The sequence below is a fragment of the Mizuhopecten yessoensis genome, unplaced genomic scaffold (genome assembly GCF_002113885.1).
Source record: "Mizuhopecten yessoensis strain PY_sf001 unplaced genomic scaffold, ASM211388v2 scaffold11057, whole genome shotgun sequence".
In the NCBI taxonomy this organism is placed as follows: Eukaryota; Metazoa; Mollusca; class Bivalvia; order Pectinida; family Pectinidae; genus Mizuhopecten; species Mizuhopecten yessoensis.
In genome coordinates, this window is record NW_018408857.1 from 284228 (window position 1) to 300958 (window position 16731).

At 34.7% G+C, this 16731-nt stretch overlaps 1 protein-coding gene across 1 annotated transcript; it reads left to right on the forward strand.

Annotated features, from left to right (window-relative positions):
• The first annotated feature begins 135 nt into the window (after positions 1-135).
• LOC110465132 (transmembrane protein 106B-like) lies at positions 136-13813 on the forward strand. The gene is made up of 6 exons (XM_021520735.1): positions 136-498; positions 4375-4438; positions 6760-6919; positions 7887-8083; positions 8562-8615; positions 10139-13813. The coding sequence occupies exons 1-6, from the start codon at positions 216-218 to the stop codon at positions 10326-10328; spliced, it is 948 nt and encodes a 315-aa protein (XP_021376410.1). The 5' UTR covers positions 136-215; the 3' UTR covers positions 10329-13813.
• Positions 13814-16731: the final 2918 nt, after the last annotated feature.

Sequence of the window (16731 nt, forward strand, 5' to 3'; positions counted from 1 at the left end):
GATAACAAGTATTATATTAATATCACATTGAGGTTGTGAAGTAATGTAGAAAATTAATTACATAAATGATATATGCTATGTCACATATTCTAATAAGAGTTTTCAATTTGTATAAACCCTATTTACAATATGGTGGTTAGGCCCCAGAGATGTAGGCGTACATGTTGGCTGACCTATTCCCATTGACTTAAACAAGTTAACGTAACTGGATCAGAATGAACAGGATTGATACGTCTGTCGATGGAGATCGCCAAATACTCGTCAATGACACAGACGACTCTGGCGAAAATTCAAGCGATGCAAGGAAACGACAGCAAAATGGATACCATCACGTGCCATCGCCTCGTGAGAATGTCATTACTCAACGAAACAATGGATTAGTGCTGAACTCTTCGCGAGTCAGTGATGGTAGGGAGACAGACACGAACACATACACAGAACTACTACGCGGGAGTGTACCGTGTCCTACGTGTAGAGGGAACGGAAGCATACCCAAAGGTAAAATTTCGAGACATGTTTGTTTAATCATAGCAGGGAGACAGCAATGGGTTGGTTCATTTCTGCATCAATATCTGTACTGATTGAATGATAATGACGAAGAAGATCTTGATATTTAGATGCAATGAGAAGGGAAAGCTTTAACTTAAAGGGGACCTAGTGTAATGGCTTGGAGAGTTGGCCTTATTCTGAAGGTTTGAAGAAAAAACAAAGCGGTTATAAAACAAATAAAAAAGCTTTGTATATTATATAATGAATCAGGGATTAGTCAATATCTGGTGACTAGGTAACTCAATTGTTTAGAGTGTCTGTCTAGAGTTTAGAGGTCCCTGTATAGCCACTCATCTGATTAGAAAATTCCTGATGCTTTTTGCATTTTCCCTTTCTTGTTGCATTTAGTCCTCAAATTGATATACCCTAAGAAGATGGTAAAGGGTCTTGCATGTCTTCCAGGTCAACGAATTAGCTGAAAGATGGTGTAAATGGTTTGGAGGGATTGTCATGATCAGGAACCATGTATACGTAGCTCAATTGGTTTAAGTACCTATCGGGAGTCAGGAATTGAAGTCCCAGCTGGTTGTTGTATTTTTCCTTTCCTTCCTGTTACATTTGGCCTACAACTAAATATACTCATAGAAGGTGCGAAAGGGTCAAGTAATTAGCCCCAGTTTCCTCTTGCTCTGACACCAGACTTGGACATTTTGACAAATAGATATCAGATGTGGGCACACCAACAAGCATCTATCCTTCAAAATGTCTAAGTCTGGTGTCAGAGACAGAGGAAACTCTGGCTAGGGTTTAGTGTGTCTTCAGGTTTGGAGACTTATTTGAAGGAGAGGGCAATGTGGTGTAATTGGATTGGGTCAATTGCTGATGACACATCCTTGGGTAAATCATCTGCAACCACCGGAGAGATGGAAACTTGTATAAATCATGATCTATCTATTTTGGAAAATTGGTCAAAGAAATGGTTAATGAAATTCAATGCAGAAAAAACAAATATGATCTTTATTTCAAAAAGATGAAATACTGCATTACCTGATATTGTATTTCAAAACATTACTTTACCATTCGTTCAACATCATAAACATCTAGGTCTTAATTTCTCCAGTGATGGCAGATGGTCATACCATATTGACTGTATTGCCAAGTCAGCATACAAAAAGCTAGTATTACTCAAAAAACTTAAATATTCAGTGTCTAGATATTCTTTATCTGTTCTTTATAAAACATATATTCGTCCCTTATTGGAATACGCATCGGTAGTCTGGGATGGGTGTTCTCAACAAGACTCTGAAAAACTTGAAAGAGTTCAGTTACTTGCAGCTCGAGTAGTTACCGGCCTACCTGTATACGCATCAAGAGAATCGCTTTACATTGAGACGGGATGGGAACTCTTATCCGAACGTCGTAAACATATTAAGCTATCAACCCTTTTCAAAATAAAAAACGATATGACACCAAATTATCTGGTAGAAATCCTTCCTAGTCTCCGTTCTGAAACATCAACATATGCTACTCGTAACCAAGACGATTTCACTATCCCACGATGTAGGACAGAACTTTTTAGAAAATCATTCATACCATCATCTGTAACACAATGGAATTCCCTCAACTCCTGTATAAAGTCAACCCATTCTCTTGTTGCATTTAAAAACTGTTTCAAACATGATGTTGTTTCTATTCCAAAATTTTTAACAGTAGGAGATAGAAAATTTACAATTTTACACACCAGACTTAGGAACAAATGCAGCAGTCTTCAATATGACATTTATAGAGTTAACCTCAGTGATAACCCTTTATGTTTATGTTGGGAAGTAGAAAATGTACATCACTATTTCTATGTATGTCCAAATTACTCAACTGTAAGAAATCACCTGGTAAGAAATCTTAGGAACTTAAATCTTCCAGAGATCCTCCTAACAGACATAAACACACTTCTCTGGGGTAATCATGATCTCACTTTTGAACAAAACAGTAAAACCTTTAACTATGTATGTAAGTACATTAAGGATACAAACCGCTTCTAGTAAGTAGTCTTAACTACAACAATTACATCATGTTCGAAGAATTGAATTTTCTTTATTTGTGTGAAAACCTCGGTTAATTCTCTACGAGTAGGTCGGGGTACAGAGAAACAGTCGTCAACAACCTATTTTAATAATTCAACTTAAATTTTAAAAAAAATAAAAAAATGAAATGTACATGTTAAGACAGCTATGATGTACGTAAACTGTAATTAAGTTAGGAGAGGGCTTAATTAAGTTGTAAGAACTTGTGCCCAATCCTTTTTGTCATTTTCAAGGCAATAAAAATATGTTTAAACCAATTGTTCAGAGATTCTGTCTAAGAGTTAGGAGAAGCAGAATTCAAATCTTGGTCAAGCCCTATTTCATTTTCCTTGACTATAACATAACTAATAATAGTCCTCAATTTTAACAACAAACATAACATCTTAAGAAGATTTAATGTCTGCTGAGGAAACAAATGTTGTTCATGGTTGCTGTACATGCATGGAAGGAGGGGTTGGGCTAGTACTCTGCTGTATCAATCTCATTTGCCATCACATTTGGGGATTCAAACAAAGTTCTTAGGATAATCATCTTTTGCCATCACCCGGGCTGTGTTGGTATCATTGCTAAGGCCAAAAAATATGTATATATCTGTGTGCATGTTTCAGGTATCCCGAGACTGCAATTACAACCTACCCTAGATTTTACTGCCGACCCTAGATATTATCACATACATGTACTTGTATCTAAGATTAATTCATTATAGCCATGCAAAGTTCAAAGCCACATAAAAAGATACTTTCTTCCTGTTCAGGGAAGTCTGACATTGTTCTTGACAAACTAATAGCCATTGTACGTAATGTGTGGAAATGCATTGTAAAATCTAATATTTATATAAAAGCATAATATTAATTCACAAAAATATTAAATTAAAAATATTTGACTACCGACCTACCCTATTTCTTAAGGCATGTTACCTGAAACAAACAGTTTTGGGGGGTCTTATACCTTTTTATGTTTTCTGCAGTGATGTGTATTACTATTAAGGAACTTTGACATGAGAAGAAGTGGACAATGATGCTGTGATATGTTTTTGGATAGTCTCATGTTACTATATTTACATTTCTACTGCAAGTTCCTCTATAAGCATTACCAGAAGAAATTGTATTCATTGATCAGCATCATTTTGAAGCTTCTCCTCCCCCTCAATTATAATGAACAGTTAGAATCAAACATTTTGGCAATGTCAGGCTGTTCCAGGAATCTTGTTTGCACTTATAGTCTGATCATGATGACACATACACTTCTGCATTGAAAATAAAGAGAATATTAATATTCAGGTCAATTAATGTTCAGAGAAACGACTAAATATTTAGAATGTTAATAAAATTGTAGCAGGTTGCATGGAATATGTTTGTAACTTATTTGTGCTGATAGGTATATATACTGGCATGATGAAAAATGCCATTCAGTCCTGATGTTATCCAATCATTAAACAACTAAATTGAGCCCAGGTATGATGCTATTTTCTACTTAAAGCTGACAGTGCAAGTTAAAAAGCTTTCAATTGAGATTTTTTTCTCTAGTTTTGATATCTATCCCCAGTGACAATCTCTTCCAGCTGTTGTATCTTAGGAAAGCGACAACGTTTTAGAATGTACTTGCTTGGAAACACGTATGGGTCTCACTTGATATAAAAAGCAAGTACAGTATAAAATGACGGCGTTTCCTTAGATACGACAGCTATTAATTGTCACTCAAAACCAGATTTATTTATTTTTTAAATCTCAATTGAAAGGTTTATAACTTGCACTGTCTGTGTCAGCTTTAGAGAATGATGTTAGAAGACTATTTTTTGCTACAGAACAAGAAGGACAGTTGGTGGCTTTAATTCCTTTGAAAGACAAACGATTGAAACCAAGGAGAACGTGAGTATCTTTACACAACTACTTCAGGTTTAGCCCACGTTTGAAATGTGTAAAGTTACATTTTTAAATACATATTCATGCTAGTTACAGTTAGGCGGTAGCTCTCTGGCCCAGTTGAACTACATTCTTGCTTGTATAGTTATATATATATATATATATATAAAATAAAAAGTGATTAAATGTCCATGTGAAGGAAGTAAACAAAAGAACAACGTCGTGACGTCACAATTATATGTCGTCACACTACAATAGTAACGTGACGTCACGAAGTACACAAGATTGGAGGACAATTTGGCGTAAAATTTTATTGTGGCCTGTTGAGACTCCGTTTTAATATTTTTATTAGTTGGTCTTCTTTCGTTTCTCTTAAAATAGTGTCTGAGGAAAATAGTTGATACAAAGGTAATACATTAAATTTATCTCCAGCACATTCATGAATATGTTTGTTAACATGAAGATTTCGTAAAGAATCAGTTCTAGTTTGTTGTCTATGTACAGTCATACGTGTTCTGAGTTCATTACCGGTTTGACCGATGTAAAAATCACCACATTTAGAACAAACGATTGCATAAATTACATTTTTTGATTTACAATTCATATTTACCTTCACAGTAAATTTCAAACCATTCTTGAAAATAAAAGTATTACACTCGATAATCATAGGACATGTAGCACATCTTGGTGTCTTACATTTGGATACTTTTGGTGTTACACAAGAATTATCAAACTTAGAACATGTCAACATACGTTTCAAGTTTTTAGGTTGGCGTCTACAGTGTAAAATAGCATGTTTATTAAAAATGTTTCTCATACGCCTGCTACTTTGCTTTAACTCTTCACATTTGTTCTTTATCACAGGAAACATATTACAATTCCGTGGATTGAAAGTAGAAACAAAAGGAACTAACTTTGATTCATCCTTTAGTTTTTGTAGACGGGAAGTAAAGGGTCCCTTTTCAATAGCTTTCTGTATACCATGTTCTATTATCTCAGTAGGATAACATTGAGCTTTAAGGTATTGCTTTAGTTGACTTAGTCTAGCAATTTGAGCTTGTTGGTCACTGACGATAGTGACAATCCGTGAGGCAAGATTAAATGGAATATTAACTTTAGTGTGTTTACTGTGGTTAGAGTAAAAATTTAGATAATTATGTGCATCTGTAGCTTTACAATATAAATCCGTTGTAATCTTATTTGAATCTAGTTGAACTAAAACATCTAAGAAAGGTAAAGACGTTTCGCTACACTCCATCGTATAACAAATAGAAGGATGTAAAGAATTCAATAGGTTTTGAAATTCATTTAAATCCTTATCAGAAGGCCATATAACAAAACAATCGTCAAGGAACCTTAAAAAATTATTTCTGATAAATTCAGTAAAGTTTTCCCCAAACTTTGTCTCAATCTTAGAATAAAGTGTTTCCTCTAAGTATCCTAAAACTAAGGTTGCATATGTAGGGGCAACTTTAGTTCCCATCGCTGTACCCTTAATCTGTTGAAAGTATTCTTGCTCAAAATAAAAAGAATTACGATTGAGGACAATGTCTAGAGCTTGCAGTATAAATTCATTACTAAAACGAGAATTAACTTTTTCTCGTTTTTTGATCAACCAATATTTAACAGCTTCAATACCAAGATCATGCGGTATATTAGTGTATAAACTAACAACATCAAAAGAAACAAGTTTAGCATTATGTGGGACCTGTTTAGATAAACGGCCCGGAAAATCAAAATCATCTTTGATATAACTGTTTACACTTGTGCATAAAGGTTTAAGAATGAGGTCTACAAGATGACTCAAACGTTGCGTTGCACTATTAGGGCCGCCTACTATGGGTCTAAACTTCAAATCCGTAGGATTTTCAACTTCAATATATGTACAGTTTTGTTCTTCTATAGCTTACTTATAATAGAGCTTTTGTGGATTTTAGGCAAACCATAGAAATAACTAGTTTTATGCATAAAATTGCATAAATATATATATATCCAAAACAAAATTAAAGGGCTGTGACTGTACATATGTATACATACGGAAAACTACAGTAGAATTCTCAAGTATTTTGTCTCTAGTGGCCTTAAAGCATACTTAAAACCATGATTCTTTTTTTTCTGTTTTTTCTTACTTTTTAGAAAATATTATTATTAAGCAATTTTATTTTTGCTTAATAATATTTTTGTTTTGGTGTACACATAAATCCATACACATGCATGTGAATCTGTTTCCAGGCTGTAGTCATGCATGATCAATTACTTGTCTTTTCATTCAGGCTAACAACACTTGTGTAATTTCAAACTGACCTTTGTCGCATTGTTCGTTACAGGTACCTATATGTGTGCTTGGCTGTGTTCCTCTGTCTGACAGCTGCAGGCCTACTGCTCTTTTTCATGTTTCCAAGGAATGTGACAATCGAAAGTAACAAACCATTCCTGAGTCCCCAGAATCTTTCCATTGCCGTCCAAAGTGTTCAATTTCTAATATCAGTAAGTAAACAGGAAATCAGCGGCAGGTGTAGGAGAGATTTTTTTTTTGTATTTATCGATTACAGACATTTAATTAGGTGGATATTTGGTTATACTTACCCAAAATGTGATATTAACAGAGAAGAAGCCATTGTCAATATCACTTTTCAGGTATATATAACCACATATTCACTGAAATAAAAATCCTTAATTTCTATATCAAATGATGCTTATAGTTTTATGAATTATGAAGATGGAACATATGAAAGTTTTCATGGTATAATTGTAGTAGTAAATTGCATTTGTTAGAGAGCATTAATATTGTGACATTAAAATTGAGGTGACATCATACAGAGAATATTGACCTGTTTCTAACAACAGTAATTATATAACATAGCAACAATGTCGCATATCACTGAGCTCCACATGATTATTAATCAACCAAGGAGGACTTAGGAAAAATGGTGTCAGCTTATGATATTAATCTAAATCAGAATTAATAATTGGAGCAGGTGTGCTCTAGTTATATCCATAGATCTATGTGATGAACTGTAAGTCTCTGACAGGCACTTGTAGACTTCAAGAAAATGAACTGAATTGCAATTTTTCATGGTAATGATTATTTGATTGTGTACTATATATTACGTCCTGTATATAAGCCTTGTTGTGACTGTCACTAAGCAAGTCACCACATTTTTCACATTATATACCCAACTCTTTACATTTAAAATCTGTTCTAATATGTTGAAACTAGTTAACTGATTAAAGCCGGTAAACCTGACATTGTCATGGTCATCTTAACCTAATTTGTGTAAAATTGCAAAAAAAATCTATTCTTAACCCTTTCACCCCTATGTAACTTGAGTGAACTCTACCATGCATTAATTTGGAAGAGTCCATTATGGTCTACAGTGGTAAAAGGGTTAAATCAAGAACAAGGTGATGCGTTGCAGATAATATAATCATATAACATTATTTGTTCTTCCAGAATCCGATAAACATCACTAACCAGAATTATTTTCCTGTGACTGTCAATAGCATCACGATGTCAGTGCTGTTTCGAACCAAAGTCGTTACCACATCTAATGACAAAAACACAACAACTGTACCAATACGAGATACTGTATCGACTTCAGTGACTGCCCAACTCAAGTTTAATGAATTGAATGAATTTGGATATATGGCGTAAGTTGATCAACGGGATATTTTCAAAATAATATTGTTTTCAATTGTAATATTATCTTTTTACTATTTAATTTGTGATTGTTCATGTGTCATGAGGTTGAAATGAAGGTTATCAATTTCTCTTTGTGCAAAACATTTAAAATTTACAAATGTATTTTCACCAACATTCCATATTAATGATATAATATGTAGGTAGAAGTTGAGGATTCAGAGAATCACAATTTATACTCACGAAGTCACTACCTTTCAGGCAGCTCAGAAGGGGTCATGAAATCGCATTTTGTTGTAATTAGTTTGTCCACATTTGGGGACGCTTGCTCCAACGACCTTTTACTCAAATGAAAATTAAGATTCTACTCAGCAGTATGTGTACCATTTAAAGCCAAGGAACGTTATAAGGCCCATTTGTCTCTTGTATCGCCTGATCCTAATCTTTCTCAATATTAATGCTTTATATAGAACTCCTTTTCTTTTACAGAATTTTATGCAATGATACGAATACCTGGTTCCATGAATTTGTGATGGTGTTTGAGTAAGTATGTTTATTGTTGGTGTTATTTACACATGTATGATGTGTTGTATTATACGACAAACAGTCTGTTTCACTGTTTAAATGGTTTGGTTGGTATCAACAATATTCAGTTCTACAACCTGAATGAGGACAAACAATATTTCTTATTAGTACCGTATTTGCTCTACAAAACTCTGAGGGTGTTTAGCAATTTTGGGGAAATAGAACAAAATTTAAGGAGTTTTTCCAGTACTTTCTATCTAGGTCTGTTTAAAGGATGCCATTCCTGATACTCCAGGGGTTACGCTCCCTTAAGTTCTCTGCACTCCTAGAATTTGTTCTGAAAAAAGGTAATGGCTCACTGTATGTTATTAATGCTACTTTGTGAACGACACAAGTAGACTAGTGTAACAGGAAAGATTGTAGTGTGCTTCCACTGATAACTGAACCTGTAATCCCCAGCTTTCAGTCCACCGCTCTACCGATTAAGCTAATTCAAAATTCTCTCTGGCAGTGAAAATCTGCCAAACTAGCTTGATCCTTTGATGTAAAACACATGTACCATGCAGCAGCTGAAAGGTAAAATTGAGTGGCTGTTAAGTTGGGTGTCACTCCTCTGTAGTCTTCAGTCTAGTGTAGTCTAGCAGTTGGTCTTTTGATCTATCGCTATTCAAATCACCTTTTATCGGTGGTTGGTCCTTAAACAATTCTTGTTACCGCTATTTCTCAGAAAGCACTTGAGGGATCTTTCTCAAATTTTATATGAAGGTTCCCCTTGTTCTGTAGTTGTGCATGTTTATGTTTTAAGATTGATTGGATAAGCAAGATGGCTGATAGGCAGACATCTTGGGATTTAGTTTTTGAAGGTTTGTTATCGCTATTTCAGTTAAGGCTATGAACGATCTATTTCTTTCACATTGAGTACTGTACAAGTTGATATGCGAAACGACACTCACTTTGTCTAGGTTTAGGTTGTCTCTTTACACAGCAGTATTAAGTTCAGATCAAAAGTTACCTCAAGGTGCATTTACTATTAACATGACTCGATCCAACAGATAAGAGAAAAGATCATACTGACACAGAACTAATGAAGATGGTACAGTGGTGGGCACCAAGATCCCTCTTGTTTTAACCTGAAACCAATCAAATAGCTTACCATGTGTCTTCGATTTTGTCATGACATGTTCTAGCAGTGTACTTAGAGAACATGAGTGAATGTAAATATAACCCCTTGAGGATATGGCAAACATTTTCTGTTTTGCTGTTATATAGGTATCAAGATCTATCTCCTGAAATTTGACAAAGATATTTCTAACTGATACCACATTTATCATATTCCCTGGTTGCTAATTAGCATTTGGGGAAAAGAATAATTTTAGAAAATTAAAAAATTACGAATACCCCCAGCTATAACAGACAATTTCTTTCACAAAATTCAGTAGAGATAGGACTTTCCGACATGGTAAATGATACAAACTGTTTATAAGGAATGGGGTGTTAATAAGCTTGAATACGGTAATTGTCAGTTTGGTTTTCCTTTGCAGTTTTACAGTTAGCTATAGTTACCTTGGACATGACGAAATGACATCGCTGACCACATACCAGTCTGTCAGCTGTGGCAATGACACGGCACCGGTCATCAGTACGCATAAACCACAGCCACTGACCACTACAAAGGTGACCACTACAGAGGTGACCACTAGTGAGGTAACCACAAAAGGTGGCAGCACATAGATACAGTGTTGATTTGTAGCTAAAGTGGTTCCCATGTCTGATGATCCCAACATAAGTGTGCACTCAGATGCAGTGTTTTTCAAGACTTTGTCGACTTGTGACCAAAATGGTCCCCATGAGCGATGTTCTTAACATAAATGTGCACTCAATCTTAAAGCTGTTTCTCGAGATGTGCTTCCTGAAACAGACTGGTATTGAAAGTAACGCAATGTAGATGTGGACTCAAAGTTATATGTCAATTCCCAAAATATTGTTTAATTTGAGTTATTGGTTCCTATGGCAACAAAATACAGACTTGGAGTCAAAATTGCATTAGTTTCAAGAACTGTTTACTTTGAACCTCTGGTTCCGATGGTAACCACTAAAGATATGGGTTCATAATTATGTTGGTTTCTAAAACTGTTAACTTTGAGCCACTGGTTCCCATGGTAACCACTAAAGATATGGGCTCATAATTATGTTGGTTTCTAAAACTATTCACTTTGAGCCACTGGTTCCCATGTGGTAACCATTAAAAATCTTGGTTCAAAGTTATGTTGGTTTCCAGAACTGTTTACTCTGAGCCCTTGGTCCTCATAACGACCCGAGACAGATGTTGACTCAAATTACATCAGTTTTCGAAGATGAGTTTCCTTAAGCTTTGAGCCTTTAGTTTTCTTGGACACCACTGCAGATGGGAGCACATAATTGCAGCCGAAAAGTTTGGTCACCTATAGTAAGTTCAGCAGTTGATAAAAAAACATGTGATATGTGCTTTGCAAAGTCAAAATAAAGAAAGCACACAAACGTTTAGGTGAAGATATAATCATATATATGCCTTCGTCAAAATATATTTTTCAGTCCATATGTTATTTCAACTTGTCATTCCTTTTCTCAGAAATGCAGAGATATGCATTACTCAGTCAAACTTAGCATGAAGTTATTATAAATATATTTCTTTGGATTAGTGCTAGGAAAAGGCATGGTTTGAATGTTGAGCGATAGCTGCCTTAACTCATTCACCCCTGAAATTTCATCATGAACTATTCCAACCTTTGAATTGGAAGAGTTCAAATGTGTCTTCAGGGGTGAATGAGTTAAGCAACCTTTAAAAAAATCTGGAAAAACTGATCACATATGAATAGTTATTTATTGATGTAGACTGCATATAAGCTTTACAAAATGGTTTATTTTATTTTTCTATTATGTTTTGGTTTTCTTAATATAACTTTATATGTATAAAGATATCATATCATTTTTGAGCTGAAGTACCTCTGCATTATTTTTTAAATTTGTCTGGTGTCAGGTATCATAATTCCTTTGTATGATTTCCCCTGTAGTACCATAAGGCCAAGAGTCATTAAGTTTGTCCTATGGCTTGTTAGGATCAAAAAATATAATTTTCCTTTTATATGATTTCATTGACCCTCTTTCAAGGTAACAGGGGTCAAATATGTTAAATTAAAAAAACAAAACCAGGTGAAACAAAGTCATATTGGGCCCCATGTATTGATTTTAATGTTAGACCTGATGCCGACATATACAGCAATACTGTATTGTAATGTTACCTGTGTTTTATTACTTTTATTTTCAAATGACATGGGCTGTATTTTACCTGCAGAAAGCAGAAGAGGCCTATGAAGCCAGTTCTAGTTTAGAAAGAAGGAAACATGAACTCTAGGTTTTTCCTAAATTTAAACTACATTTAATGACATATATGCAGAAAATGCTTTTTGCAGGCTCACATACAACCTCCATTAATGTATTTACTGCTAAGTTACAATTTAAGGGGTATTCAAATTTTAGCGCTTTTCGCAATTTAAACGTCTTGCTAAATTATGATTGCTCCAATTGAACTTTCTGTATATAGTTTTATACTGCATGTTTTTTAAGTGCTCTAATTCTTCAATGCCTTCATCTGTTTAAAATTTGATAATGCGCTAGAATGTGTGTCCCCTAAAATAAGTTCTTTTACAGTTAGAAGCAGGTGATCTGAATAATGAACGCTGCATTAATTATACTCTGGTAAAATACATGTGAGAAAAATACACTCAAGAATTGTTTGTAATTATGCATGCTTCACAGTGTTCGATATTGCAAGGTATATGAACTTGTTGTAAATATTTCAATGGCACTTGTATTTTATTATTACATATTAGCCAAGATTTAGCTGTGATGCATCTCATGGGCTCCCTGTAATTTATCGCTATACTTTTTACGAATGATATTACGGAACACCATACCAGTGCCTAAAGCTGTAACTACTATGCTTTGGATTCCCGCCCCCTCCCCATTGTTACTAAAACTGAAAATAAAACCATACCTTGTCAACTTTTATGGAAAATAATAAAATTGTAAATTAACGATAATCAACAGTAGTGTTCTAAGTGTAAAAATTAAAAGGGGCAAAACCGGGGTTGCTTTCGTTTATCCAGGTTGAACCTGTTGGACCAGAGTTGTTCATTTATGAAATAAGGTCAGACCTAGTAATCTGATGCTGCTTTCTGGGGAGCCTTGACAGAGCCGTGCAAGGCCTGCATAAACATTAGCAGGTCTGCCAGGATTTATACCCAAAAATGTTACTTTTAACAACAGACAAACAGGTTGCTCCGCATGAAAGAACAGGCCCCAGGATTCAAAGTCTGGACTCTGGATTGGTATACACGTACTATCACTCTATATATAGCTACCTGGTCAACGGAAGTGTCCTGGTCTTACTGTACTATTGTTATATCCACAAAATAATTAAGGGGAAGATACTGTATATACAATAACCAGAGTGCAGTGGGGCAGGGATCCTTAAATTTCAATTGTGATGTAAATTTCTATTTATTTTCTCATTTTTGGCTCACAAAGTCTGCGATATGTTTCATTGTAATCTCCTTTAAAATGAGAACTCATTTTAAGATTCACAAATGTGCACGGTAATAATCTCTGTGTCATAATATATTCTCCAACTGTCTGGTCCTTACTGTTTTTAATTGGTTTGTATACAATTGTTGTAGCTGTATGAGGTAAATAAATACATGTATTAGTTTTGGGAATCGCTTCATAATTTGTGATAGATCATCACTATCTATTCCATAATGGTTGATAATCAATCATTAATTTATGATCAAATAAAATGAAAACATAAAGAGAAGTATTAACCGACATGAGTTAAATGAGGTGGATACATTTTTTGAACCCTTTCACCCCTATGTAACTTTAGTGAACTCTTCCATGCTTTGATCTGGATGAGTCCATTATGGTCTACAGTGGTGAAAGAGTTAACTACCCATAGCTATTGGTAGAAATGTTGTTAAAATGCAATTTAAGGTAAATCTTATGAGTAAAACTGTTTGTTTAATCAGGTAACTTGTCTACTCCAGGTAAAATGTAATCGGAACACCAGTACTAAATGTACCGTATAACAGGTTATTTACGTGGGCATAAATTTTTGCATTTTTTTTTTTGACCCAAAATTAAAAAAAGTTTATTTACACAGATTAATAGAATCTTTCACCCCCTTGGGGGTGAGATAGGAGAATCTCAACCCGAGGGGAAAGATTCTTAAGTTGCCAAACACGAGGCTTTGCCGAACAACTTAATAACTTAAGAATCTTTCCCCGAGGGTTGAGATTCCCCTATCTCACCAACAAGGGGGTGAATGATTCTTTTTCTCTTACCCTGTTCTCTCATTGTGTATCATATACATACAATGTAATGTTAACGTCACAGGCTAAATTCAGGGTTGACGTGACATTGATGGATTGTTAAGGTGATGTCATTGTATTGAAGTTAATTCATGCCATTGTTATGAATAGGGGAATCCCCCCCCCCCCCCCCCCCCACACACACACACACACACACACACACACTTCTCAACCCAAGGGTGAGCCAAGGATCTTGTTATTGACCGACAAATTGTGAATATATCATCCTCGCGGAAATATTTTGTTACACGATAGTTCACCAATATATAATTGAGTTTGACTTTCATTGGTCGATTGTTATTTCTTGTTGGATTTTGAGGTCATTATATCCTGATTGTGATGATATGTGTAGGTATGACTTTTAGCTTGGCTTTTCACAGAGATGTGAACCTAAAGTGATAAATGTATATGTAATATTTAAAACATTGATTCTGTGGCAATCAAAGCATTCAATAAGTTAAAAATTGAAGCTCGCAATATGTATAGCAAAATGTTGTTATACTACCACTTTCTATCTAAAGGAAAAAGTTGGCATTCTAATGGTGTTTGGTAATATGTTGAAGGACAGGTAAAGGATGTAATATATTGGAGGGAGATTCCTTGTTATGAACCCTTAAATTGAGCCTTTTTTACCAGTGAATTTGATCTGATGATTTCCTTTGAAATAACTGCTCAAAAGATGCCGGTGTTATTTTTTTCTTTGGGGGTACATACACACATTTTATTATGCTTTTAATTCTGAGCACATGTAATCTCCCCCTTGGACATTTCAAGAAGTTGGCAGGTATGCATCTGTGTTTCTCATGATTCTATTAGGAAGCTCTTTGTCCTGGGCTTTTTATTGTTCACAACCCGGAGTGAAACACTTTCTGAATGATAAACAAACAAGATTTTTAACTCATTCACCGCTGAAATTTGATAATGAATTATTCCGTCCTTTGAATGGAAGAGTTCAAATGTGTCGTCAGGGGTGAATGAGTTTAGCCACTTTCTTAACAAAATGGACTAAATTTATAAGTATCGAAACATGCAAAAAAGAGTTTGTAAAATGTCTTTATTAACAGATTGATAGTTTCCTTTTATGGCTGAAGCAAAACAAAAGCTTTTTATGGCTGAAGCAAAACAAAAGATATTAATGATGCTATGTTACAAATAACATTCATATATTTACTGTCTACACACACATTCACTCAACAGTCAATATTCATCTAAACTAAAATAATCATCACGTTACCTGACCATAGAACGTGACAAGTTTCCATGACATTGAAAACAACAAATGTTGACAGGTTTATGCAAAATTTTCCACAAACTCAACTTAATTGTGTGATATCATCAACAGTAGACATGCGCAGAGATAAGGCTAGTGCAAATTATAGACTGTTACTTTTATTGAACTGATCAAACATTAACATTTCTTTAAAATGAACTTTTTACTCGCTATCAGATTAATGTATAAAATATTTTTGAAGCTTTCATAGATAAAAAATACTGTAAATATAAGGAAAAATATTCTATTTTGGTCAGGTACTGGTAATAACTGGTTAAGCACAATTTATTATAAATGATATTGCCATCTAAGTGCAGACCTAGGTACTTTATGTGCGGTAAAAATAATGTATGTACAGTATACATGTGTATATATAGCTCATATACATTTATTTTTATTTTTTAAGTACGTTTTGTTCAAAGATCCAGTGACAATAGCTATCTTTCCTGTAACATTTCTTGCTTGAAGGAAAAGGTTTGAACATGACCTTTTTTCCCCACAGAAATCGTCATTCCAGCATTGAGTAAAACAGTTTGTTTTTGTCTGGATTCAAAAGAAACCACTTAGAAATTTTGTTGTTGTTTTGAAAGTAGCACAAAGAATTAAAAGTGTTTTTTTAATAAACGGTGTTGCATATATCACAATGTTAAAACCAGAAAATATTTACAAAACATGATAGACCCCTCTCCCATGTATACTAGAGTCAGTGTTTGACATATTTCTATAAATAGTTATACTGGGTTTACCATGACACTGAAAGCCTGAAATGTGAACTTGTCAATATATCCTTACTTGACCATAAAGTTCGATCAACGGCTGTGAAGAAATAGGGTTGGAATTGTGATGTTAAGGAGTGGTAACAGTGACTTTTTTTGCCCTTTCTATATATGCCAGGGATAATTACACTAATGTTTGCTCTCTGCAGCCTTGGAATATGTCAAAGCAAAATTAAAGACATACAGCTAGCTATTTGATTGGTCTCAGGTAAAGAAAAAGGCCAATTGCTAAGGCTGGTACCTGTCCTTTGAAGATTACAGAGGAGCGACATCGGACTTCAAAGACAGTCAACTTAACCGTTACGCATCTGACGGATTCTTTTGTGGCACATCAAAGGATAAAACTAGTCTTATCCACAAGGTGGCGCACAATGAGCTTTCAATTTTGCTTTGACATATTCCAGGGGTGTAAAGAGTGTACATGAGCGATACTCCTAGATTATTGAGAATACCTTTGCCCTTGAGTTAACAGTAAATCAGACCTTTGAAATATGGACTCATTTCAGACCATTAAGAAATAAAAACAGTACAGCAATGATATGGAACAGGGACTGGAAGGGACTGGATAGGAAAGCATGCATATGGGATATGGGTAACATAAACCCCCAAACCCCATAAAATTGCAGGGTCGTAAATGTGCATTTCAATCCTTAATTATAAATAGAGGATTTAACATGAGTGTT